The following is a 24,406-nucleotide window of genomic DNA, read 5'->3' on the forward strand; positions in this document are numbered from 1 at the left end:
TATAAGATTATAAAAATGTTTTAGTGCGTACCCAGCCTGAGACGATGCATGCACTGAGACAAAAATGCATTTACCCACCTATCTAAATGTAGGGGAGACGGTGAATAAACCCTATTTCAAAAAACGGTGGCGTGTTCCTTTTAAGGCGAAACACGGCAGGCAAAAACATTGATTTTTCATGCAGTGGTCAGTTTTGAGATTTTGGGCTAGTTTACTCCTTCAATATGTGCTCTTTCAAGCTGATATAAAGAAAACGTTGAAAATATACATTAAGAGGTTTATTTTATTACATTTTGTTTACTTGCAGCAGTAAGTTTCTCACGAATTTACAAGGAAGTTAGCATTACAACGCGACACGCTGAGCTCCGTCTGTTTACTGAAGTCTGTCATGACCAGGGGCGGAGTGACTTTCTCACGGACAGATCTCACATTGATTAACAATGAACCGGCACAGGACAGCAAACACAAGGGGATAAAATAGGGAGCAACTAATGAAGAACACAGGTGAAAGCAACAAACTAATCAGGAACACAGGTGAAACAATGATGACTAAACAAGGGTAACAAGGGGGCGGGGTAACATGAGACAACGCAAGCACATGGCCAAACAAATGGCCATGTGCTGCACATGAAACATGGGCCTGTCATGATCCTGCCTCAAGACCAGGGAAAATCAGAGACAAGAAGGCAGAATCATGACAGAACCCCTCCCTTAAGGAGCGGCTTCCAGACGCTCCCTAAGGGAACATTAATCACGTGACATGACAGATGGAGACAAGGACACAAACCAACAAAACATGACAAACAACAACAACGGCAAACATGAAAAAACTATAACAGGGTTGGGATGAAAAATCAAAAACAATAAACAAGGCAGAGGAGGTGGAGGAAACACAGTTCTTAAGGGGCAGTCCAGGGTGAACAGGTGGACTGGGGGTCTTGGGAGGACAGGACGATGGCTGATGGCGAGGGGTCCGGGCAGACTTGAATGGGGACACACAAGGAACATTCTTGGGGGAAACAGTCTGTGGTGAAGTGGTGACAGGGGCGTCCGGGGAAACAGACAGAGGTCGGGTGATAGTGGGGACCGCTGCAGCCGGCAGCGGAGCGAAGACAATGGGTGTGACAGGTGGTAAGGGAGCGGAGAAAGATGCAGACTGGGAAGCTGGGACAGGGCTGGACACATTAGCTGGGACAGGGCTGGACACGGGCATCTTCCCGTCAGCTGGGACAGGGCTGGACACATTAGCTGGGACAGAATCCCCATTTTCAGAGACAGGCTCGGAACCTTCGCTCTCTGAAGCAGACTCGGACCCAGTACTCTCCATCTCCGACTCAGAAACAAAGCTCTCTGCCGTAGACATGGAGACAGCCTTCTCTGCAGCAGACTTGGGTACAGTGCTCTCAGCGGCTGCCTTGGAAACAGCATCGTCTGTAGCGTCGTCTGTGGCCGTCTCTGGAACGTCGCTTTCTGTAGCTGACTTCGGAACAGCGCTCACGGCAGCTGACTGGGATACGGCGCTCTTAGACTCAGGACAAGACATGACGGGGACTTCAAGAATTTGGACCAGACGTTTCAAGTACTCAGACATTGTCTCGGCAGCGACGAGGACAGGCATCCTTTGAGAAGCAGAAACCGACCGTAAGACAGCTTCAGCAGCTGAATCGGCCGCTGCTCTCTCTGCAGCACTCACGACTGTGGGCTCTGGAACAGCGCTTGCAGTAGCGGGCTCTGGAACAGCGCTTGCAGTAGCGGGCTCTGGAACAGCGCTTGCAGTAGCGGGCTCTGGAACAGCGCTTGCAGTAGCGGGCTCTGGAACAGCACTTGCAGTAGCGGGCTCTGGAACAGCACTTGCAGTAGCGGGCTCTGGAACAGCGCTTGCAGTAGCGGGCTCTGGAACAAGCAGAAACGAAGGACGGGAGGCTCCCTTCCTCTTCTTCCTCCTAGGTCGTGGTGCAGATGCCGTTGGTAGACTGGTGAGTGGTTGGGGAACCATGGCGGAATCTGTGTCTGGCTTAGGAAGATCAGTCTCTAGGAGGGCTGATTCCGTAGCAGAGGACTCTGAAGCCGATTCCCAAGAGGTCCGTCTCCCTCGCTTGCCGAGAAGACCAACGGGAGTGGCTGGGACCTCGGGAGAAGTGGAGTGAGCCTGGTCCCCTTGAGAAACAACAGCCAGGACCCGACCCTCCAGGATCACGGGCAGCTTGGCTGGTGGCGACATGGAAGTCTGCGGCTCCTTTTGACACAAACGATCCACCACTTCTCGGAAAGGACGGTGGACCAGTCTCTCCCGTTCAGCCAGAGGAGGAGGGGTATTGAGACCCGCGACGAAGTAACGGTTGACCAGGATCTCCGGCAAGAAAAATCTCTTTCCTTCCACGACCTGGGCGTACTGTCTCAAGGTCGACTCACCCTGGGGAGGAAATGGAAGTCTTCCTCTCTTACTGTCGGCGATAGCCGACTGCCACCATAGTTCCTGGTCATCCGAATGTTGCTTGAAGGGTAAAGACATACTGTCTGCTGGGTTCTGTCTTGGCCGGTTCATTCTGTTATGAGGATGTGTGGAGATGAACCCAATTGCAGACAGTAGTAACAGCAACACAGTTTATTGTACAAATAACAGGAAAAACAAAGCCCACGAGGGGGCAAAACAAGACAAGACAGGATTACAGGTAACTAAACTAGACTATGACTGACAAACTAGACTATAACAGAAACAGGATCCAACTACTACTTAGACAAGACTCTCAACAGACTTTCTCACGGACAGATCTCACATTGATTAACAATGAACCGGCACAGGACAGCAAACACAAGGGGATAAAATAGGGAGCAACTAATGAAGAACACAGGTGAAAGCAACAAACTAATCAGGAACACAGGTGAAACAATGATGACTAAACAAGGGTAACAAGGGGGCGGGGTAACATGAGACAACGCAAGCACATGGCCAAACAAATGGCCATGTGCTGCACATGAAACATGGGCCTGTCATGATCCTGCCTCAAGACCAGGGAAAATCAGAGACAAGAAGGCAGAATCATGACAGTCTCGCCTTTAAGGATTTTTACGGACATTGTTTGCCATTGAATTGTGGATTCAATGTTTTGATTTTTATCTTTTTTTAAAGACAATTGTCAAATCACAAATGGATAATTTGTTGATCATAAACATTTTTCCGTCTTTTCCTCAATTCATCACTTTCAGTAAATGTTGAAGGTGAATTACTGAATGATCAGCTGTTAGTCTTTATTGTCTTCTGTTCATCTTCTGTCTCTCTGTTCAGTCTCATGTGTCTCTCTGTGGGTTTCCTGAGTAAGTGTGTTTAATTAAACTGAACTGAGACCCTCAACCTTCGCATGTTTTCTGTGGCTTTGAGCTGGACGGAAAAAACTGCCTGTTCATGTAAAACACGTCTTTAACACTAATTTATGGATTATAAAGAGAATTGTATCAATGAATTGTAAACATTAGCAATACTGGTGTAATGTGGGCTGATCTGTGATCTGTTATAAGTGAGTTAGTTGAGTCTCATGCGGCGACTGACCGTGGCGTAATCAGAGTAAAGCTCGTTCTTACTGACAGTGACTGAAGCTTCACTGAGAGACTCTTCATGCTTCTGGAAACTGACAGACACGTACAGGAGCTCATCAGAGGGGATTGTGGGTAGTTCATCATGACTGTTAATCTGAGCTGATCCAGGATCTGTGAAAAAATCACGTCTGCTGTCTGTACATGATGACTGAACATGGAAAATAGAGAGGAAAAAGTACATTAAAAGGACAAAACACAACACACACACACACACACACACACACACACTGTGACTCACCAATGTATTTTTCTCCCTCTTTCTCTTTTCTGATGTCGAGGTTCTTCCTAATTACCCAAAACAAAATGAATCAATTAGTAAAACATAGACCAACTAGATCAAACTGGAGACGAACAGCAGCATCTGAGACAGAAACTCATTGAGATTTTACTGTTGCTCATTGAAGCAGAACAGAGACACTCAAATAACTTTAATTATTAATTTGTTTCAACAGATAATAAATGATCAAACCTTGTATCATGTGTCTTAATTTACACACAGTCAGAGTGAATCCACCAATCAGCAGCAGACTCACACACACACAAATAATGATGATCATGGAGAAACCTGAAAATAAAACACACAAACACACAAACACAGTGCTTATTAGAGATTTTACAATTTTATATTATTACAATTTATAATGTTAATTTTCTGCCCTTTTCTATCTGGCATAAATGCTTGTTTTTACACTTATGGGTTATTAAACATTGTTTTAAAGTGTGAGTAAAAACATTTTATGAGAGAAACTGCGCCAGACATCGCCCCGGAGCAGGAGCCACACGGAGAGTCTGACCAGGTGTGTGAACCAGCAACCCTGCCACTGTGGATGACTATGGCCTGGACTCTGGAAACTGTTTGGAACTTTTTGAAGAGTTAATCTCCTGTCTCTTCCTAATGACCTCCTACCCTTCAATAGGGAGGAGTTATTCCAACAACTTCTGCCTCTGATGACTTCCAGTGTCCCTCCGACCCCTTAATGGAGTGGAGTTATGACCAACCGTCTGCCCCTGTTGGCTTTCAGTAATACACCAGCCTGCATTCAAGAGCCTGGTGTCCCACACTCACATCTGAGTGTGTGCGTAACGCACCGTCTCACTTCACAATTCTCTCAACTCTTCGAACCCCCAAAAAATGTAATTTAAAATTGTTTAATCAATTTGAATGAATTATATAAAAAAATCTGTTTTAAAAGAATGAGTCAATGACTCACTGTAGGCATCAGTGTTTTTATGTGAACTATAAAGTATAAAAGAGCACTCCCTTTATAATAACTGAAGCTGTCAATCACTTCAGTTGCAGCGCGATTGTCTACAATGCTTTCACAGTCTTCAGACTACAGAGCGTGAACATAAATAAGCACAGGACCTGTTTGAAAGCAGCTGCATATCAGTGGGTCCTGAATTTAATCTAAATAGTCTTGGCTATTGGATTCGCAGTCCGCCCGTTCCTATTGATTCCTGACCTGCACCGCTTATGACAATGCTTTTTCTTAGTGTGTTTTCTTAGTGGCCCCCATTGCCATTCTTCAAGTGTTGATATACAGTATTAGCATTTAAATCTGGAACAAAGACAATAGAAAAATAATAAAATATCTTACCTGACCAGCCATAGTTCCACATATTCAGATGTATAAACCTTCCTCACCCTCGTTCATGATGACGATCAGATGAGTGTAAAGATAATTCACGTCTTTCTCTAATGTCACTACACACCAGTATTTCCCAGCATCCTCTGCTGTCAGTCCAGTGATGGTCCCAGTGAAGACACCTGCAGTGACGTCATCATTCAGAGTCAATCTGTCAGTCTTGGTCTCTTTCTCTTCTCTCACAGTCTCATTGAGAGTATTTCTATCTCTAGTGGAGCACTTCCCCTTACAGAGAGACTTTGACTTTGATTTATAGATTGAATCATAAGGGCAGAAGATCTCAGCAGATTCTCCTTCACGTCTCACTACTGGAGCCACTGCAAACAAACACAGACATTTAACACACATGATTCTGAATATACTGTATTTACTACAATGAAATCATCTGAATTCACTCACTGAAGAGGTTGAGCTGAATTTTGGTGGTCAGGGAGATGAAAGTCAAATGTGTGTCTCTGTTTTCTGCTCCACACCAGTAAACTCCAGCATCTCTCACGCTCACATTACTGATGCTCACTGTAAAAACTCTCTCTTCATTTCTCTCAGATGAAGGACTCATTTCTGTCACTGCAGATGTGCTGATGTTTTGACAGATGTGATCATCATCCTCTTTGCAGAAATGAACTTTATGTTCCTCTGGGATCTGACAGGTGATGTTGACTTCTTCACCAAGATGAGCAGATTCAGTCTTTGTCTTTGTCTTTGGATATTTTGCATCTATAAACTATAAAAAATAAAAAAAATAATTCAGACCAAATGCTGGATAAGAGATAAAGTATTTGTGATTCCTAGATTTTTAGAAATTATACATCAGAAAACATGGGAAATAATGCTGAAATATATATAAACACAGGACAAATCTGAATTGACTCTCAAAGAAAGTAACTTTCAGTTATTACTTGCTAAATCAACAGTTTAAGCAAACAATAATAATATACACATTATTGACATATAATAGGCTTTTTTTTCTCTCATAATTTGTACACATAGCCTAGTTTGATATAGGCCTACTGTCATTTTGTGTAATTGTGATATTTATTTTTTTAAGTTTCAGAGTACAATACAACTTTGTCACAACAAATGTTTAATATAGAACTCTACAGTATATATTGTATAATGAGGCATTTCATCATTTATCAGTCATTTAACAGTGTTTCTTGAATTTGTGAAGATACCGTGACATTCACGAGCCTCAGCGCAAATAAAGTGCCATAAAATCACATTTAAAAAAATCTAATAAAGTACCATAAAAGTAAATCATACGCTTCATGATGCATAACTCAAGTCTTCTAAAGACATACAACAGCTTTATGTAAAAAAACAGGTCTAAATTTATTAGATTTTTCATATTCCTCTCTCTGATCTGTTCATATGATGATTCACCAGTCAACTTTGTTTACATTCAAACGGACTATCAGCGCCATATAAGGAGAAAAGGGAGGAGTTGAAACTGCACCTTAACCTCATTGGCTCTCACGTCTTTGTCGTTCCATATTTGAATATTCAGAATCTAGAATAAGAACTGAAGGCTGTATATGCAGCCGTGGGTGAAATAGACCAGGGGCCCGTTCTTCGTACATCGCTAACTCAGTTAGCTGGATTTGACTGTTGGCGATTTGGCATGATCTTGGATTGTTTGGTTCTTCGAAGCTCATCCTGGACTTGCTGTCATAGCAACAGGTGCGCAATCTTAAACCTGCTCGGGAGCAGAGGCTTATTTCATGTAAACAGGATTAGATCCCGGCTTCATAAGCGGAGCTGATACGGGAAGTCCAGCGCAGCGCGATAGTGCACTTTCAGAGATATATTTTTTTTTTCTCGTGACTCGTGAGATTGTCGTTTACATTATTAATTTGTTGGAAACGCACATTTATTTTCGACTTGTCGGAGTCGGGCTTACAGCACAAACTGTTTGCATTACCCTAAGATTATTTGCGAGTGGCTCTTTCCTTTACACTATTGGAGATGCGGAGAACTTGATGGAAAGTGCTGTCTGTCGTGTCATTCTGAGTTTACCTGGCGCTTTTAGGTTTTAAAAACAGTTTTAGTTTTTTTTGTGCCATTTCCAAGCCACTTAAGACCCAATGTTGTAAAGCAGTTTTTTTAAAGCAGTTTTTTTAGGCTATCATAATTTGTTATGAAGATCATGCAATCATGACCATGCCGATTACAGTAGCCTACGTTATATGTTACTCAAGCTTCACTAACGTGATTGGTATCATAGACTATAGCTAGACCATAGACTGCCATCAAGGCCTCAATGAAGGGGACTATGTGAACAGAAAGGGGGTTCACAATGTAAATGTGCAGCCCAGTTACTATTGTGATTCATAATATTCCACATTAGTAATATTATATCACATAAAAAAAGGCAGTTGACTAAAATCTTCCATATTACAAATGTGAAAGCAAAATGGCCAGGATCTGTGTATGACTTAAGAATTTTCAGAGATTCACATTAATGCACATTATTTGAAAGTGGCAAGGAAAGTTCCACAATTAAATATCAAGCTCACTGTATTACATACACTTATGCTGATCCTAACAGAACTGCATTTTTTCATAGGTGATTATGACATGTTCCTGCAGACAGGTGTTTATGACCCCATTCCCTGACACAAACCAGTTACAATGCAGCTCTAGCCAGGACAAGGGCACACAATGAAATGAACTTAAAGGGAAGATTTCAGTGTCTGAAAAGTCTGAGGGTTTGCACACCTGACAGGGCCTGTGACATTGTGCCATATTACACAACATTGCCAAAAAACCCAAACACTTTTCATTAAATGTTTAATAAAAGACAAATATGCTTAGTTCCTTGAGTTTTATTTCAATTGTTCTTTGTAAAGAAAAGCCAGTGGTCAATTGCCTGCAACAAGAGATATTAGACACATGCCTCATGCAACAAATAAAAAGGAAAAGTTGGCTATACACTGCCCACCTGTAGGCCTATGTCTCCTCTGTCTGTGCTGACTCTTCTGTAGGCCTTTCTGTAGATGTGGAATCCAGCAACTTATATTGCAGCCATAAAGCATACAAGTATAAATGAAGTAAAGTTATTTATGCACTTGCAGGACTAGTTCCTCCATATGACTGTTATCTGAGAGGGTTTATTCACTGTCCAGTGCAATGGAAACAAATGGACATTACAAAGTCTTATACTTTCTTTACTTTGGAAAGTTAGAAAATGTCCACTTACTGCACATATTTCAGCCACCACTTTATTGGGAACAGATACAAGTGTTGGTGTATTATGTAAAGGTGCACAAAAGAGGATAAAAAATTTAAAATATTTTTACATTAACATAAGTTAAAAGCAATTCATCATTACTCAAGATTTAACAGTTGAAATGACTATACGGCCTTAATTTAATGCAGCAAAGATAATTTTACAGTGTAGGCTACTAAGATGTTTTTTTTTTTTTTTGTGCCTTTTTCTTGGTTGCTTTTATAAACAGACAACCATTTATTTAACAGTGCCTTTTATAAAAGAGACTATAATATAGGCTAACTAAAAATTACCATTATGTAGAATATTTTTGTACTTCACTTTTGTTTGTTCCCATGTTCTAGTGTGGTGACTCTGACATTACAATGAACAAAGTAATTATGCAATTATTAAAATACAAATATATAGGCTACTAACGTGATAAAATACATCTAACATGGCCACTTCTAACGGATTTAAATTGTCTGCTACTTTTTGCCAGCCCTCTCTCCTGGCTTTTGCAGACTTTGAGGTGTTCCCTGGCGTTTTAATTAAACATTAAAATTCCGAATAAACTTGGACTAGTTCTTGCTCTGCTGAGGAGAAAAACTGAGCGCGCTCCTTGCCCACGCTGAACAGCCAATAGCAGCGTTGCTGATCAATGTTTCTACTATCGATACATATCCCCTTTTAAACCAGCGCACGAACGCGCAATTATCTCACTAACTCAATCCAGCTATACTAATCATAACTGGCAGGTGTGTTCGAAGAACCTAATTAGCCAGATCATGATTACCACGATGATATCATCTTGGATGTCTCATTTGATCTCGGATGTTCTAAGCAACGTACAAAGAACGGGCCCCAAGTCAGACGAAAACCAGATGCAAATAGGCATTATTTATTCAGACTGTTGTTTACAGACAATGTTGACATCTTTTCATCACAGATTCAAGTTCAATTCCAACATAAAAAGAATTTTAGATAACCTGACTAAAACTTATTGGAGAAAGAGCATGTTAATGTTATGCATAATTGTTATAATTGTTCATACAGTACAACAAACAAATTCACATCATCTTTTTATGGAGTGGAAAGTTTGTGGCCATCGTTAATTACACTTTTTTTTTTTTATCACACCTGCAGGCGTGAAAAACTCAATACATAGAGCAAAAGAAAACCACAAGCTGAAGAGCATTTCTTGCTGTTGATTTAAAGCACACCAATCTATAAAGCAAGTCTCTTTATCCTAGAACCTTTATCATAATCATTAATTGCTAACGCAATCAAAATTATGTTTGTTCTTTAAAATATTCTTGTAAACATTCTAACACAACAATACAGACTCATCATTTCACCATGTTTCATCTGTTTTCTGTCTGATGAGGATCTCACACATAATATCTCTGTGGGTTTCCTGAGTAAGTGTGTTTAATTAAACTGAACTGAGACCCTCAACCTTCACATGTTTTCTGTGGCTTTGAGTTGGACAGAAAAAACGTACTTGGTTACTTACGTAACCTCGGTTCCCTTAGAGATAAGGGAACGAGTACTGCGTTGCAAACGCTGTGGGAAAACTCCTTTTCTCGAGAATATTGAAGCCTTTATTTTAAAACGCATTGCTGCAGCACAGGCGAGAGCATCAGGCTCGCGCGAGCATGCTGATAGGCTGTGCTGTGGCATCTGCACGAACCAATGGCGGATAGGCAGAGGCGCGCGAACCAATCAGGGCGCTTGGCACACTGCCAAAGTCAAGCGCGCGAAAATACACGTGACCATAGAATATAAATACAGATAAAATCCGCCATTTGACAGGTATAATCGACTGAAGCGAAAACACCTGACACAAGATAAACAGCACGGCAAGGCAACGCAGTACTCGTTCCCTTATCTCTAAGGGAACCGAGGTTACGTAAGTAACCAAGTACGTTCCCTTACGAGAACGTTCTCTCGTACTGCGTTGCAAACGCTGTGGGAACGCTATTTAAAACGCCGTGCTATAATCTTGTGGCCGCTCTGACTCACCAAGTACCGGGAAGTTACAGAATTGGCCAAGATACACGAGACCGAAACATCGGGCCCAGAAATTTAAACCATAAGAAATGGCCAAGGGCCAGTCTTACGTAACCCACAACTCAAGGTGACAACCGTGTGTCTGAGTCAAAAACTAGTCTGGATCCACAGAGCCAGGGTCTAGATAGAAAGTACTCGTGCCTGCAGAGCAGGGACCTCCAAGTTGTAAAATCTCACAAATGTGGACGGAGCGGACCAACCGGCCGCCGCACAAATGTCCTCGATAGGAACACCACTCGACCAAGCCCACGAAGAGGCGACACCTCTCGTAGAGTGAGCTCTAACACCTATGGGACAGGATAGGCCCAGTGAGGTGTAAGCCAGGGCAATGGCATCAACTATCCATCTGGACAGCGTGAGCTTAGTGACTGGAAGGCCTTTGGTTCGGCCCCCGAAAAAAACAAAGAGCTGTTCAGACTGTCAGAAAGAGGCCGAACGCTCTAGATAAATTCTCAAAGCTCTGACAGGGCAGAGTGTGAGAGAATCACTGTCCTCCTCAGTGGGAAGAGCTGACAGAGAAATAACCTGGGCTCTGAACGGAGTTGAGAGCACCTTAGGAACATATCCATGTCTTGGCCTAAGAATGACCTTGGAGTCATTAGGGCCAAACTCCAGACAGGAGGCGCTAGTAGAAAGCGCCTGCAGGTCCCCTATTCTCTTTACTGACGCCAGTGCCAGGAGCAGGGCGGTTTTCAGAGAGAGGGGCTTAAGATCAGCTGACTGAAGTGGTTCAAAGGGAGGCCCCTTAAGAGCCCGCAGGACCAGTGAAAGGTCCCAGGCCGGAACAGACGGCGGCCGAGGCGGGTTAAGCCTTCTGGCGCCCTTAAGGAAGCGAAATAAGGTCGCTTTTACCTAAGGAGGCTCCGGCTTCCAATACGTGATAAGCAGCAATGGCTGCCACATACACTTTGAGAGTGGAGGGGGAACGACCCGCGTCCAACATCTTCTGCAGAAAAGAAATCACTTTTGGTACTTCACACGACTTCTGAGGTCCTTAAAGGTGTCTGGGTCAGGGCCTGACTCATCCATGGAGCGGAGGAGCTTAGCCTGGAAGACTTGAAGGGTCGCCATGGCGTGAAGTGCAGAGGCGGCTTGACCAGCGGCAGCATAAGCGCGGCTGGCGATGGCCGATGTGGTCCTGCACGGCTTAGATGGGTGCACAGTCTTAGACCTCCAACTACCTGCAGTGGGAGGGCATAAGTGTGCGGCGACCGCTTCCTCTAGTGGAGGGAGAGACACATAACCTTTTTCTTCAGCGCCGTCAACAGTGGAGAACGTTGAAGAAGCAGATGAGCGCGTTCGCGCTGAAAAGGGCGCGCGCCAGCTCTTAGTGAGCTCCTCGTGGACCTCAGGCAGAAAGGGGGCGGCGCGCTGATGAGGGGCCTGATGGCGCGCCGGCAGGAACCATTCGTCGAGGCGGCTTCTGGGAGGCTCAGCTGGAGAAACCCAGTCGAGTCCCAGCTCGTTGACAGCGCGAGACATTACGCGGAAGAGTTCGGCGTCGATGTTCGCTCGAGTGTCGGAAGAATCCAACTGAGAGGGGGGGACGGGGTCCGCGGAGCCCGACCAATCCTCGCTCTCAGATGCCGCCACGGAAACTGCGTCATCCATTTCCTCAGCAGATCCGCCAAAAGAGACGAGTCCCGCCGCATCAGACGAGGGCCGTTGGTCGCTCCGAGAAAACAGAACTGGAGAAGGGGGCGTGGGCGAAGCACGTGGAGAAAGGCCCGGCGTGCATTCGCTAAACTCACTGCATTCAGGACGCCTCTGCTCGAGTCGCTTCTTCCTACGGGGCTCGCGGGGCGCCGAAGACGGAAGATGGGCGGGATCACTCACCGACGAAGCGAGGGCGAGTCTCGAGCGGAGAGTAGAAACAGGCATCCCGTCGCAGAAAAGGCAGCCGCCTTTAGTGAGCGCTGACTCGGCGTGCTCAGGGCCGAGACAGGCAGCACACTGTGTGTGTCTGTCAGACACATGCAGGGGAACCCCGCAAGATTGACAGAGAGAGAGAGGCATTTGAAACAACGCCTGTGCGCTGTAAAAACAGCGATTTTGCTCTTTTAGATAGAGAGAAAAAAGGATACTCGTCGGATGCCACAGGGAAACGCTTAGCTGGCAGATGCCGAGATGCGAAGCTGTTCCGCTGGAAGGCTTTTCAGACGACGAGCGGCTTCTATCCGGAGAAGATCAGCGACGAGGTGAGTCGAGCTGAAGGAGATTAAATCTGTCAAATGGCGGATTTTATCTGTATTTATATTCTATGGTCACGTGTATTTTCGCGCGCTTGACTTTGGCAGTGTGCCAAGTGCCCTGATTGGTTCGCGCGCCTCTGCCTATCGGCCATTGGTTCGTGCAGATGCCACAGCACAGCCTATCAGCATGCTCGCGCGAGCCTGATGCTCTCGCCTGTGCTGCAGCAATGCGCTTTAAAATAAAGGCTTCAATATTCTCGAGAAAAGGAGTTTTCCCACAGCGTTTGCAACGCAGTACGAGAGAACGTTCTCGTAAGGGAACTGCCTGTTCACAAAAAAAAAAAACCTGCATTCGTAAAATATTTCTTTTTTAAAAAGACCACAAACAGACATGTAAATGCCCAGAGTCAAGAGCCCAACTAAAGCAAAGACTGGGTGCCACAACGGTGAGTACAAACCAAACTATTATTAATAAGAGCTTCTGTAGACGTCTGACAGAAATAAAGTCAGTCTGGTTAGTAATAAGTGAAGCTGGTAATGCTGTTTGTGGAGTTGTTTAATCCTCCTCTGCTGAGATCTTCACAGATTTAATGTCTTCTTTTCTCTTCAGTTGATTTCATCTATGGGGCTGTTTACACGACACCGTTTTCAACTTAAAATGTAAAAAAAAAAAAAAAAATTGGGTCGTTTGTTTTTTGGTTGCCTGAAAATGAAGTTTTTGAAAACGGTTTCTGTGTGAACAACAAAAACGCGAATCTCTGAAGACAATGACATCATGCACATGTGTATTGCGTGTTCAGTCTATAGCCATCTAGTGGCCTGGCAGCAGAATACAGCGTTTATAGTCAGTTTCATGATCCGTGTCAATGGTGTCGTCTGTATGTGGAAAACTCAAAGGACAAACTTCTCCCTTTTAAGCACATCGGTGTGTAAATGTACCCTAAGACTGTGTCTGAAGTCAGTTGTAGTTCTTGTGTTTCTCTTTCCTTCAGTGATTCTGCTTGTTAACAGCAGGTGTCTTCAATAAAATTCAATCATCACTCAATTAATCATTAATTATCTCATTAACTTCAACACTGATTCAGTGAAACATATAACACTCTGAGTGTGGACTCATATAAACACTGATCAGTGTAATTTAACACTGGGAAATTTGCTGTGAACCTTCTTGTACTTGAGCTGCTGCTACTGAGCTGCTATTATAGAGGCGCCAAGAGCTGCATTTAATATACACATCTTTGCATCTGGAGTGGAAACTTTACATTTCGTTTTGTGTCACCTCAGGTTTGTATTTCCTGTTTTTATCACACATAAACTGAGATGAACTGAGACAAACTCTTTATGCACATCAATCAACATCTGACACATTTTGAACGTGTGAAAGAAGCAACATGTTCGGCAGTGGAAACTTTAAAGTGGCTCATGATTTAACAGACTGAATGACCCTGGTCAATAAAACATTACGCTAAACTATGGATTATAAGGAGAATTTTATCAACTAACTGTAAACATAAGCAAATACTGGTCTGGTGTAATGTGTGCTGATCTGTGATCTGTTATAAGTGAGTTAGTTGAGTCTCATGCGGCGACTGACCGTGGCGTAATCAGAGTAAAGCTCGTTCTTACTGACAGTGACTGAAGCTTCACTGAGAGACTCTTCATGCTTCTGGAAACTGACAGACACGTACAGGAGCTCATCAGAGGGGATTGTGGGTAGTTCATCATGACTGTTAATCTGAGCTGATCCAGGATCTGTGAGTGAATCAGATCAACATCAAGTGTTAAACTGGAGACGAACAGCAGCATCTGAGACAGAAACTCATTGAGATTTTACTGTTGCAGATTGAAGCAGCTCAGAGACAATCAAATAACTAACTAGATGTACCGCATCGCGGTACAAAATATGACCGCCGCTCAGGCCTGCACTGGCTTTCCACAAAAATAAATGACGTGGAGTAATTTGGCTGTATTGCGTGTTTATGTATATACCTAAAAAAAGTAATAGTATGTGCATGTCTGTCTGTGTGTGTGTGTGTGTGTGTGTGTATGTGTGTGTGTTTGTGTATGTGTGTGTCTGTGTGTGTGTGTGTCTGTGCGTGTATGTATGTGTGCGTACATGTGTGCGCGTGTGTGTTTGTGTGTGTGTGTCTGTGCATGTGGATTTGTATGTGTGTGTATGGGTGTGTGTCTGTGCGTGTGGATGTCAGTGTGTGTGCATGCTTGCGTTTGTTTGTATTCCTGCATGTGTGTGTGTGACAGTATCATCCTAAACCAGCAACCCTTCGCTCAACAGCACCATCTACAGGCCGATGAGTGTACAGTCACTAAATGTGCACATAAATGAATTTATTTTATACCCCCCCATGGATGAAATTCTACAAAACTTAGCAGAGGATACCCCCAGAGGTTGTCAAGTTAATCATACACATGAAATATGGTGCAGTTCTGAACATCTCCACTGAAGATAGGGAGTGGCCCCCGGGGACCAAACTAAATTTTTCCGTAGAAGTCTAGTGGGGCTACATGCCCACCAAATTTCATGTTCCCCGGTGTTTCGGTGTCCCTGGTATCGTTGACGAAAAATGTACGGGGGCCCCAGCGCAGGGGGGGGAAGTGGCCCCCGGGGACCAAACGAAATTTTTCCGTAAAAGTCTAGTAGACCAACATACCATAAAAATTTCTTCATCCTCGGTGCCACGGTTCAGGTAGTTATTTAGGAAAAACTGCATTTTTTTGGGTTTGGGGGGGCCCAGCGCGGGGGGGGGAGTGGCCCCCGGGGACCAAACGAATTTTTTCCGTAGAAGTGTAGTGGGGCTACATGCCCACCAAATTTCATGTTCCCCGGTGCTTCGGTGTCCCTGGTATCGTTGACGAAAAATTTACGGGGGCCCCAGCGCGGGGGGGGAAGTGGCCCCCGGGGACCAAACGAAATTTTTCCGTAAAAGTCTAGTAGACGAACATACCATAAAAATTTCTTCATCCTCGGTGCCACGGTTCAGGTAGTTATTTAGGAAAAACTGCATTTTTTTGGTTTTGGGGGGGCCCAGCGCGGGGGGGGAGTGGCCCCCGGGGACCAAACGAAATTTTTCCGTAGAAGTCTAGTGGGGCTACATGCCCACCAAATTTCATGTTCCCCGGTGCTTCGGTGTCCCTGGTATCGTTGACGAAAAATTTACGGGGGCCCCAGCGCGGGGAGGGGGGAGTGGCCCCCGGGGACCAAACGAAATTTTTCCGTAAAAGTCTAGTAGACGAACATACCATAAAAATTTCTTCATCCTCGGTGCCACGGTTCAGGTAGTTATTTAGGAAAAACTGAATTTTTTGGGGTTTGGGGGGGCCCAGCGCGGGGGGGGAGTGGCCCCCGGGGACCAAACGAAATTTTTCCTTAGAAGTCTAGTGGGGCTACATGCCCACCAAATTTCATGTTCCCCGGTGTTTCGGTGTCCCTGGTATCGTTGACGAAAAATTTAAGGGGGCCCCAGCGCGGGGGGGGGGAAGTGGCCCCCGGGGACCAAACGAAATTTTTCCGTAAAAGTCTAGTAGACCAACATACCATAAAAATGTCTTCATCCTCGGTGCCACGGTTCAGGTAGTTATTTAGGAAAAACTGCATTTTTTTGGGTTTGGGGGGGCCCAGCGCGGGGGGGGAGTGGCCCCCGGGGGACCAAACGAAATTTTTCCTTAGAAGTCTAGTGGGGCTACATGCCCACCAAATTTCATGTTCCCCGGTGTTTCGGTGTCCCTGGTATCGTTGACGAAAAATTTAAGGGGGCCCCAGCGCAGGGGGGGAAGTGGCCCCCGGGGACCAAACAAAATTTTTCCGTAAAAGTCTAGTAGACGAACATACCATAAAAATTTCTTCATCCTCGGTGCCACGGTTCAGGTAGTTATTTAGGAAAAACTGCATTTTTGGGGGTTTGGGGGGGCCCAGCGCGGGGGGGGAGTGGCCCCCGGGGACCAAACGAAATTTTTCCTTAGAAGTCTAGTGGGGCTACATGCCCACCAAATTTCATGTTCCCCGGTGCTTCGGTGTCCCTGGTATCGTTGACGAAAAATTCAGTAAGGTGACGAAAAAAAAAAAAAAAAAAAACTTTGACAATCCCTATATGACCGGCTAGCTACGCTAGCGGCGGTCATAATTATTAATTTGTATCAACAGAATAAAATAAATGAACAGAATAAATGATCAAACCTCGTCTCTTGTGTCTTAATTTACACACAGTCAGAGTGAATCCACCAATCAGCAGCAGACTCACACACACACAAATAATGATGATCATGGAGAAACCTGAAAATAAAACACAAAGGCACTAAAGAGAAATCAAGAGAACAACAAATAACTTAATATCTACACAAATATTACAATTTATTTAAATCATTTTCAGCACTTTTCTATGTAACATAAATGTCTGCTTTAACATTTTTGGGTTGTAAATACATTTTAAACAAGTGTGAGTAAAAACATTATAAAATATAGCAGCAATTATCAGGATTCAAGCGCTTTAAGGCCTTTAAGCACATGTGTAAAAATGTATTTTGTTTTCTTTAGCAATCCTGTAACCACCTATCATGGAAAGCATTTACAGCCAATATAGGCAATTTACTAAAGAAATACATCGTTTTTAAAGGTTTTTAACAGGTATGCCGCCACCTAAGAGTGGTATAAGTTTGCATAAATGTAAAAGTGTGCATGCTTCTTTATCTCTTAAGTCGCATCATGTGCTCACCTAATGACACAAAGTTCTGAGCTTTCATTTAGGAAAGATAGGCTTTTGGGTAGACTTGGCCATGTCCATTATCTGCATGAACCTGCTATGGTTGAGTGGAAAAAACTTAGGACAAGTTCACAAAAGTAGATTTCTGAAATAATCTCCGATATTTAACGAACGACTCGATTGACAGCGGCGATCCTGGAGGCAAAGTTGTTCAGAATGAGTTCTACCATATGGTATGACTGTCGTGGGCATTGAGTAATAAACAGACCTTTACGCACCTGAAAAACACGAAGACAATCAATCAGTTGCATAGATATTGCCATTTTCTGGGGGGTTTTTTCCATCATTTTATGATGCCACCAAGTGTCCAGTCGCTGCATCCTTTTTCAAATGACCACAAACTGAGCCCATATTTGGGTGTACTGAATTTGGTTAAATTATCTCATTCTGTTCAACAGTTAAAGCCTTTTTTAATAAAAGTGTCCATGCCCACTTTGAATGATTTGGCATCCCGTCATGTACAAATCAAATCTGATATATGGTACGTTTGATCGCCATAGAGCCATTGGATTACTATGATTCCAGTGATATTAGACACTTGAGTCTGCGACTAACGGTTTAGGAGTTATGAGCAATTTTGTACGTTTGGTCACTGTAATGCTGCCGTCAGGCTATTTGGGGTTAGCCTCTGTGACATTGTAGATGGGGTTTGTACTAGCATCCCTCTATGACTTATGTTTGTTCTGCCCAATCACTTTTAGAACAGAAAACTGATTTCTGAAAATCCTAACAATTACAACAAGGTTTCAGCGCTACGCTTCCCTAAACACCCCACACACTCAGACACTTTTCCTGTTTTTGTAAACACTGTTACAAAGACCACAAACTCACATAAAAAGTCAAGATGCCCAACTAAAGGAAACACTGATCACCATAATGGTGACCAAACATTATCAGCAAACCATCAACATCTAAAGCTCTGTTAATTCTCAATTAGAACTTGTGTAGACGTGTGACAGAAATAAAGTCAGTCTGGTTAGTAATAAGTGAAGCTGGTAATGCTGTTTGTGGAGTTGTTTAACCCTCTTTTGCTGAGGTCTTCACAGATATAATGTCTTCTTTTCTCTTCCGTTGATTTAATCTAAGGCTGTAACTGGAAGTCAGTTGTAGTTCTTGTGTTTAACTTTCCTTCAGTAATTCTGCTTGTTAACAGCAGGTGTTCATCACTAATGTTCAATCATCACTTAATTAATCACTTAATTATCTTATTAACTTTAACACTGCTTCAGAGTTACTTTAACACTCTGTAGAGTGGGACCATATGTGCTCTGAGCAGAGTTGATTTAACTCTGGGGATTTTGCTGTGTTACTAGTAGCGAAACAGTACAGTTTGTTAATCTCTGCATACTTACACATAACTACATTCTACTTTATATGCCTCTGTTGAGTTTCATGTGTGTCAGCCATAGTTACACATATTCAGATATTTAAACCTTTCTCACCCTCGTTCATGATGACGATCAGATGAGTGTAAAGATAATTCACGTCTCTCTCTAATGTCACTGCACACCAGTATTTCCCAGCATCCTCTGCTGTCAGTCCAGTGATGGTCCCAGTGAAGACACTTGCAGTGACGTCATCATTCAGAGTCAATCTGTCAGTCTTGGTCTTTTTCTCTTCTCTCACAGTCTCATTGAGAGTATTTCTATCTCTAGTGGAGCACTTCCCCTTACAGAGAGACTTTGACTTTGATTTATAGATTGAATCATAAGGGCAGAAGATCTCAGCAGATTCTCCTTCACGTCTCACTACTGGAGCCACTGCAAACAAACACAGACATTTAACACACATGATTCTGAATATACTGTATTTACTACAATGAAATCATCTGAATTCACTCACTGAAGAGGTTGAGCTGAATTTTGGTGGTCAGGGAGATGAAAGTCAAATGTGTGTCTCTGGTTTCTGCTCCACACCAGTAAACTCCAGCATCTCTCACGCTCACATTACTGATGCTCACTGTAAAAACTCTCTCTTCATTTCTCTCAGATGAAGGACTCATTTCTGTCACTGCAGATGTGCTGATGTTTTGACAGATGTGATCATCATCCTCTTTGCAGAAATTAACTTTATGTTCCTCTGGGATCTGACAGGTGATGTTGACTTCTTTATCAAGATGAACAGATTCAGACTCCATCTTTGGAAATTTTCCATCTATATATATATATATAGACACTTTTGTATTATATAATAATACAATTAGATAAAAATCAGAACAAATACTGGATAAGAGATAAAGTATATCCGGTTCCTCACCGTCTCTGACGTCCAGCTGAAGTTCAGTGAAGCTCTCAGTATAGTGAGACACATTCACTCCACATCTATATGTTCCTGCATCTGCAGCTTTCAGCTCTCTAAAAAACACCATCAAGACTCCTGCTCTGGTGTCGTCATATAAAGAAACATCTCCATTCTCCATCCATTCATCCTGAACTCCTGGATTCTTCCTCTCTGGACATCCATCTGATTCTTTACAGATGTATTTTGGCTTGGTTTTGTGTTGAGGATGTTCACACTTGATCATCATATACGACCTCCTGAGTGGCCAGTCGCTCTAGACACGCCCACTTTATACTTATCAATAATATGCAGATGAACACTATTAATAATGGAGTAACTGTACGAGTGTCTGTTGATCCAAACTCCACATAAATAAACTCCTCCATCATCTGGAGTCACAGCAGAAATTCTCACAGTCATGAGTTTATGTGAGATGTTATTTCTGTCATCAGAGATGCTGAATCTTTCTTTCTGAGTCCAGGTGTCAGTAGTGAAGATCATCTCATCAATGATTCCATTTCCTGTTTTGAATATGATCTTTCTAGCATCCCTTTGATTCCATGAATATGTACAGATGAAAGCAACAGTTTCCCCAGTCTTTACTATCTCCGTCTTTGACGCTCCACAACACAAATCTGTCAACATTCAATGTTTTGTTTGTGAACTGGGAAAACTACATACAAATATGACGAAGAAAAAACATAAAAAAATGGATCTGACTAGTTTGCTCTACTCACCCATAATGTGCAGATGAACAGTATTAATAATGGAGTAACTGTACGACTGTCTCTTGATCCAAACTCCACATAAATAAACTCCTCCATCATCTGGAGTCACAGCAGTAATTCTCACATTGAAGAGGTTTTTATGTTTGTCATCAGAAACACTGAATCTTTCGGTCTTCTTCGAGGTGCTGTAGATCGTCTCAATAGAGTAGTTTCCTTCTTTAAATATGATCTTGGGATTATTTATATGATTCTGTGAATATTCACAGCTGAAGGTTGCAGTTTCTCCACTTTCCAACATCAATTTCTTTGACACATTACAACATGAATCTGTAATTCACATACAAAAATTATTCTACACACAAACACACAAACACACACACACACACACACACACACACACACACACACACACACACACACACACACACGTATCTATGTACAGTATATGTATACATTAGGCTTTGAAATTATCATAACTTTTTCTACGCTAACTTTGATCTTAAATGACTGACCTTCTTTCACAGTCAAAGTCATATCGATTAACCATTTGCCATAAACACCAATCCGGTAAGTTCCAGCATCTTGTGTGATCAGATCTCTAATGTAGATCATGAGGTTTCCATAATTATTGCAAAATAAAGTAAATCTTCCGTCATTAATCCATAGATCATGGTTTCTATAATATATTATTGTTGTACTCTGTAGCTTTCTCATGTATTTTGCGTTATCTTTGTGCCAAGGCTTCTCTGATCTAACAAGAAGACTTCCTCCAGAATATCCAGTGACACTGACACATCTCACTGCACCTGTCAATCAGATTGATACTGTGATCAGAAACCTCATGAACAGAAAACAGCATCATTACTGCAGTGATGAAAGAGAAAAGCTCTGACCTGAGATCAGGGAGAAAGTGAAGAAGATGAGGAGGATCTTCATTGTGAGTTGAGTTCAGTCTTCTTTATGCTGAATGTTCTCTGTGTGAATCTCTCTGTCTCTACATCTGTCTGCTTTAGTTCCTTCCTCTTTCTTCAGCTCTTTATCAGTAATGATCAGCTTTACTGGCTCCTCCCACCATCAGCACTGACTGAATATTACATTAATCACACTGAAAGAGCGCCACCTAGTGGAGGTTACAGTGTCTGATACTGAGAGCTCAGACAGGCTTCATCTTCTCTATAGAAGGACGAATGACACTGTTCTGCATTATATAAATATTCCTCTAGAGGGCGACGTTTTTTTCTGACGTTTTTAAAGGCATCACATTCAGACATAAGGCTATGGGGCGCCGTTTGTAAAGCGGCTCACGCTGAAAATAACAGCAACATTTTGTCACATTTAGCTTCAAACATCATTTAAAAAACTGGTATGAATTTTTGAGGGTCACTTTTTAGCACATTTACAACAATATTTGTCAATTTAGAGATAGTTTAAATAGTTAAATCTAAATATTAAATGTTACACCTAAATGTTAAATGTTAAATCTAAATGCTAAATCTAAATCTAAATGTTAAATCTATATGTTAAATCTAAAGCTAAATGTTAAATCTAAATGTTAAATCTAAATCTAAATCTAAATGTTAAATCTAAATGTTAAATCTAAATGTTAAATCTAAATCTAAATGTTAAATCTAAATCTAAATCTAAATGTTAAATCTAAATGTTAAATCTAAATCTAAATCTAAAGGTTGAATCTAAATGTTAAATCTAAATCTAAACCTAAATGTTGAATCTAAATCCGGTTACCGGCATTTTGAATTTGCATATTAGTTAAATATTTAGTTTCACCCGAAACATTTAGATTCAACATTTAGATTTAGATTTAGATTTAACATTTAGATTCAACATTTAGATTTAGATTTAGATTTAACATTTAGATTTAGATTTAATATTTAGATTTAACATTAACATTTAGATTTAACATTTAGATTTAGATTTAACATTTAGATTTAGCATTTAGATTTAGCATTTAGATTTAACATTTAGGTATAACATTTAATATTTAGATTTAACTATTTAAAATATCTCTAAGTTGACAAATATTGTTGTAAATGTGCTAAAAAGTGACCGTCAAAAATTCATACCAGTTTTTTAAACATTGTTTGAAGCTAAATGTGACAAAATGTTGCTGTTATTTTCAGCGTGAACCGCTTTACAAACGGCGCCCCATATAAGGCATCATTTTAATTGTTCCATTATCATGTCTATTACAATTGTAATCCCAGATGTCATACAAGCTGAGTTTCATTGGCCAGATCTGAATTACTGCTGTTGTTTCAGTGCAGTGTGTGACACCTAAAGCTGATCTTGCACTTGAGCCTTCACAGTCGGCTGTGTCATGAGCATTAGAGACCCCAGTTCTGCCGGGGACATTTCCTGGATTAATCAGAGTTTTTATCACTCATATTGTCATTAGTTCCAATGGGTTGATGCCCATGGCTTCACTTCAAGTTGCTGTCATTACAGCCAGACCGTGTAAGTCACCATTATGGTGATCGGTATTTGATTTAGTTGGGCTATTGACCCTTGACTGTTTAATATTGGATTAATATAGGGCCGCAAAGCGAATGCAGAAGTGCCGTTCACCCTGTTAGGACTTGATGAACCACTGATACGATTTTGGAAACATTATTTTAAGGTAAAAAAAAATATTTAGTGTTGCTTTAATTTCACACACTTGATTCTGAATATACTGTATTTACTACAATGAAATCATCTGAATTCACTCACTGAAGAGGTTGAGCTGAATTTTGGTGGTCAGGAAGATGAAAGTCAAATGTGTGTCTCTGTTTTCTGCTCCACACCAGTAAACTCCAGCATCTCTCACGCTCACATTACTGATGCTCACTGTAAAAACTCTCTCTTCATTTCTCTCAGATGAAGGACTCATTTCTGTCACTGCAGATGTGCTGATGTTTTGACAGATGTGATCATCATCCTCTTTGCAGAAATGAACTTTATGTTCCTCTGGGATCTGACAGGTGATGTTGACTTCTTCACCAAGATGAGCAGATTCAGTCTTTGTCTTTGGATATTTTGCATCTATATATATATTTTTTTTTAAAAACAGCAACAAACAATCAGATAAAATTGATAATGATAAGAGATAAAGTATTTGATAAAGTATTTATCTCATAATTGATATGAGATAAAGTATTTGCAGTTCCTCACCGTCTCTGATGTCCAGCTGAAGTTCAGTGAAGCTCTCAGTATAGTGAGACACATTCACTCCACATCTGTATGTTCCCTATCGTCCGGTCACTACGACGTACGTCGTGGTGAACGACGAATAGAAATCTCGCTAGAGAGGCCAATCTACTTCGAGTGAAACTAAAACACGCAAATCCACATTGGCGTGCAATCATTTGCATCAGCTGCGCAGCCTCGCAGCGCGGGTATTTAACGAGCAGCTGGTGCGATTGCACTTCAGCTTTTTGCTTCGGAGCCAAGCACTTCGATGCGTCTTACAGAGAGTGATTTTCTAAATCAACGAGCCTTTCTGGACCTCTCCTTCCCGGTGCGGATGTTACAGCACGGCAGCGCGAGCAGTCTTTTTTTCTTTTCTCTCTTCTCTTTCTCTGTCTTTTTTGTTCTGAGGTATTGAGCAAGCAAAAAAAGCTGTTGTAACAGCTGGTAAGGTGCGCCAGCAGAGCGCTCAAAAGCTGTTCTTACAGCTGGTAAGACCGGCCAGCGAGAGAGAGAGACAGCGCACAGACAGGTGCACATTCCTGTCTGTGTTCGCAGTGACTGTTCCCCTGCGTGTTTCAGCACCAATGAGAGCAGTCCCTAAAAGAGCTTACACAGATAGAGAGCGTCTTTTTAAAGATGACTTTCTATCTGTGTGTTTCTGGATGCGGTCGTTACCTGGGTTAACGGGATTGTCACGAACGCTGCCTCATGTGTCTGGGCATTA

The 24,406-nt window shown here is 42.3% G+C and overlaps 1 protein-coding gene across 1 annotated transcript in view; it reads right to left on the reverse strand.

Annotated features, from left to right (window-relative positions):
• Positions 1 to 3,053: 3,053 nt before the first annotated feature.
• Positions 3,054 to 24,406, reverse strand: part of LOC309493738 (uncharacterized protein) — a 54,595-nt gene continuing 33,242 nt past the window's right edge. Inside the window, exons 3-9 of the mRNA XM_082162956.1 lie at positions 20,506 to 20,848; positions 19,745 to 20,403; positions 19,331 to 19,642; positions 18,931 to 19,248; positions 16,906 to 17,001; positions 3,833 to 3,879; positions 3,054 to 3,742 (exon numbers count right to left, since the gene is read on the reverse strand). Coding sequence (XP_082019082.1) covers positions 3,521 to 3,742; positions 3,833 to 3,879; positions 16,906 to 17,001; positions 18,931 to 19,248; positions 19,331 to 19,642; positions 19,745 to 20,015 — 1,266 coding nt within the window. The 5' untranslated portion in view covers positions 20,016 to 20,403; positions 20,506 to 20,848 and the 3' untranslated portion in view covers positions 3,054 to 3,520. The remainder of the gene's footprint in view (positions 3,743 to 3,832; positions 3,880 to 16,905; positions 17,002 to 18,930; positions 19,249 to 19,330; positions 19,643 to 19,744; positions 20,404 to 20,505; positions 20,849 to 24,406) is intronic.

Source organism: Leuciscus leuciscus (assembly GCF_965113295.1).
Source record: "Leuciscus leuciscus genome assembly, chromosome: 3".
In the NCBI taxonomy this organism is placed as follows: domain Eukaryota; kingdom Metazoa; phylum Chordata; class Actinopteri; order Cypriniformes; family Leuciscidae; genus Leuciscus; species Leuciscus leuciscus.